General features: G+C 53.5%; 1 protein-coding gene across 1 annotated transcript in view; it reads left to right on the plus strand.

Moving 5' to 3' along the window:
* Positions 1–1,637, plus strand: part of Oraov1 (oral cancer overexpressed 1) — a 10,724-nt gene that overhangs the window by 5,765 nt on the left and 3,322 nt on the right. Inside the window, exon 2 of the mRNA XM_013021108.1 lies at positions 820–925. Coding sequence (XP_012876562.1) covers positions 820–925 — 106 coding nt within the window. The remainder of the gene's footprint in view (positions 1–819; positions 926–1,637) is intronic.

The following is a 1,637-nucleotide window of genomic DNA, read 5'->3' on the forward strand; positions in this document are numbered from 1 at the left end:
CCCGCCCCTGCGGCATCTGCTGGCCGCGGCCCGCAGGGACCCCAGCCGCCCGTGGCACGGGCTTCTGCCATCTGGGAGCCGCCACTTTGTCTCGTTCTTTGATGGCGGCGTTCCCGGGCCTGCCCCTCCGCGGGTCCCGGGTCACCCCTTTCTCTGTCGAGCCCCCTGGGGAGCGCCGCGGGCGGGGACCGGGTGGTCGCCTTGTGGCGGCTCTTTCAGGGACACTCCAGGATGAAAAGTTGAGTCCCGCCCCGGTCTGATGGTCCCCCTCTGTCCTGTGGACAGGGATCTGATGCTCTGCTGTCTGCGTCCCTCGGGGCACACGGGCCGGGGGGGCGGTTCACGACCCTCATCCCACTCCCCATCCCCCAGGTCCCGTTAGACCGTTAGACCGTCATCTGCTGACCGAGGAAACTTCCTGAATGCAGTACAGTCTTTTGGGGACACATGCCTGAGTTTTTGGGAAACTCAGAACTTGGCTTCCTTGGTGACCAGAGTCCCCTTCTATTCTGGATTTAACTATGGGGAGGGAGCCCTGAATTTAAGTTTCCCTGCTTGTCCCTGCTGCTCCACGGGACAGATGTCTCTCATGTAGCCCACTCTGTGTCCGTGAAAGAAACTGGCTTCTGGAGGTACAGCGCTGGTGGGAGGCTCAGGAGAAGGCGCTGGGCCTGGAGCTCCCCTCCTCGGACTTGAGCTTCAGGTGTTTCCCACCGTAAGGTGCTCTGTCACACAGGGTGTGCGTAATCCGGAAGGAAACAGTTTGCAGGAAAAGTTGGCCTTCTCCCTTGTTGGCTGACTCTTCCTTCTCCATCACAGATTCCATGGCAAAGGCTATCGGGAAGGCTATGAGGAAGGCAGCACTTTGGGCAGAATTGAAGGAAGGCAGTATGGCACCGTCCATGGGGCCAGAGTGGGATCGGAGGTAAGTGGGAACTCCCATTTAGAAATGAGACCCAGGCACAGCGCCTCCCACCTGTATTCTTAGCTACTCAAGCTGAGATCTGAGGACCACAGTTTGAAGATAGCCCAGGCAGGGAAGTCTGTGAGACTATCTCCAGTGAACCAGCAAAAAGCTATAGCTCAAGTGGTAGGGTTATAATTTTTTTTTATTGTGAAAATACGGTACAGAGGGGTTACAATCACATGAGCAAGGTAATGAGTACATTTCTTGTGATTTCTTTTGGGGGGGGTCAGTCATGGGGCCTGAACTCTGGGCCTGGGCGCTGTCCCTCAGCTTTTCAGCTCAAGGATAGCACTCTACCACTTGAGCCACAGCACCACTTCTGGCTTTTTTTTTTTCTTTTTGCTTATGTGGTGCTGAGGAATCGAACCCAGGGTCTCATGCATGCAAGGCAAGCGCTCTACCATTGAGCCACCTTCCCAGCCCCAAAGAGTACATTTCTTATCAAGCATTGTTACCTCTTCCTTTGTTTCCCCTTCCCATCCCTTCCCATCCCCCCAAGTTGTAAAGGTCGTTTTTCTTTTTTTTCTATTTTTTAAAATTTTTATTTATTTTTTATTGTGAAAATACTGTACGGAGGGGTTACAATTAGATGGGCAAGATAATGAGTACGTTTCTTATCAAGCATTGTAGCCTCCTCTTTTGTTTCCCCTTCCCATTCCTTCCCAGCATC

The sequence above is a fragment of the Dipodomys ordii genome, unplaced genomic scaffold (assembly GCF_000151885.1).
Source record: "Dipodomys ordii isolate 6190 unplaced genomic scaffold, Dord_2.0 Scaffold54, whole genome shotgun sequence".
NCBI lineage: Eukaryota > Metazoa > Chordata > Mammalia > Rodentia > Heteromyidae > Dipodomys > Dipodomys ordii.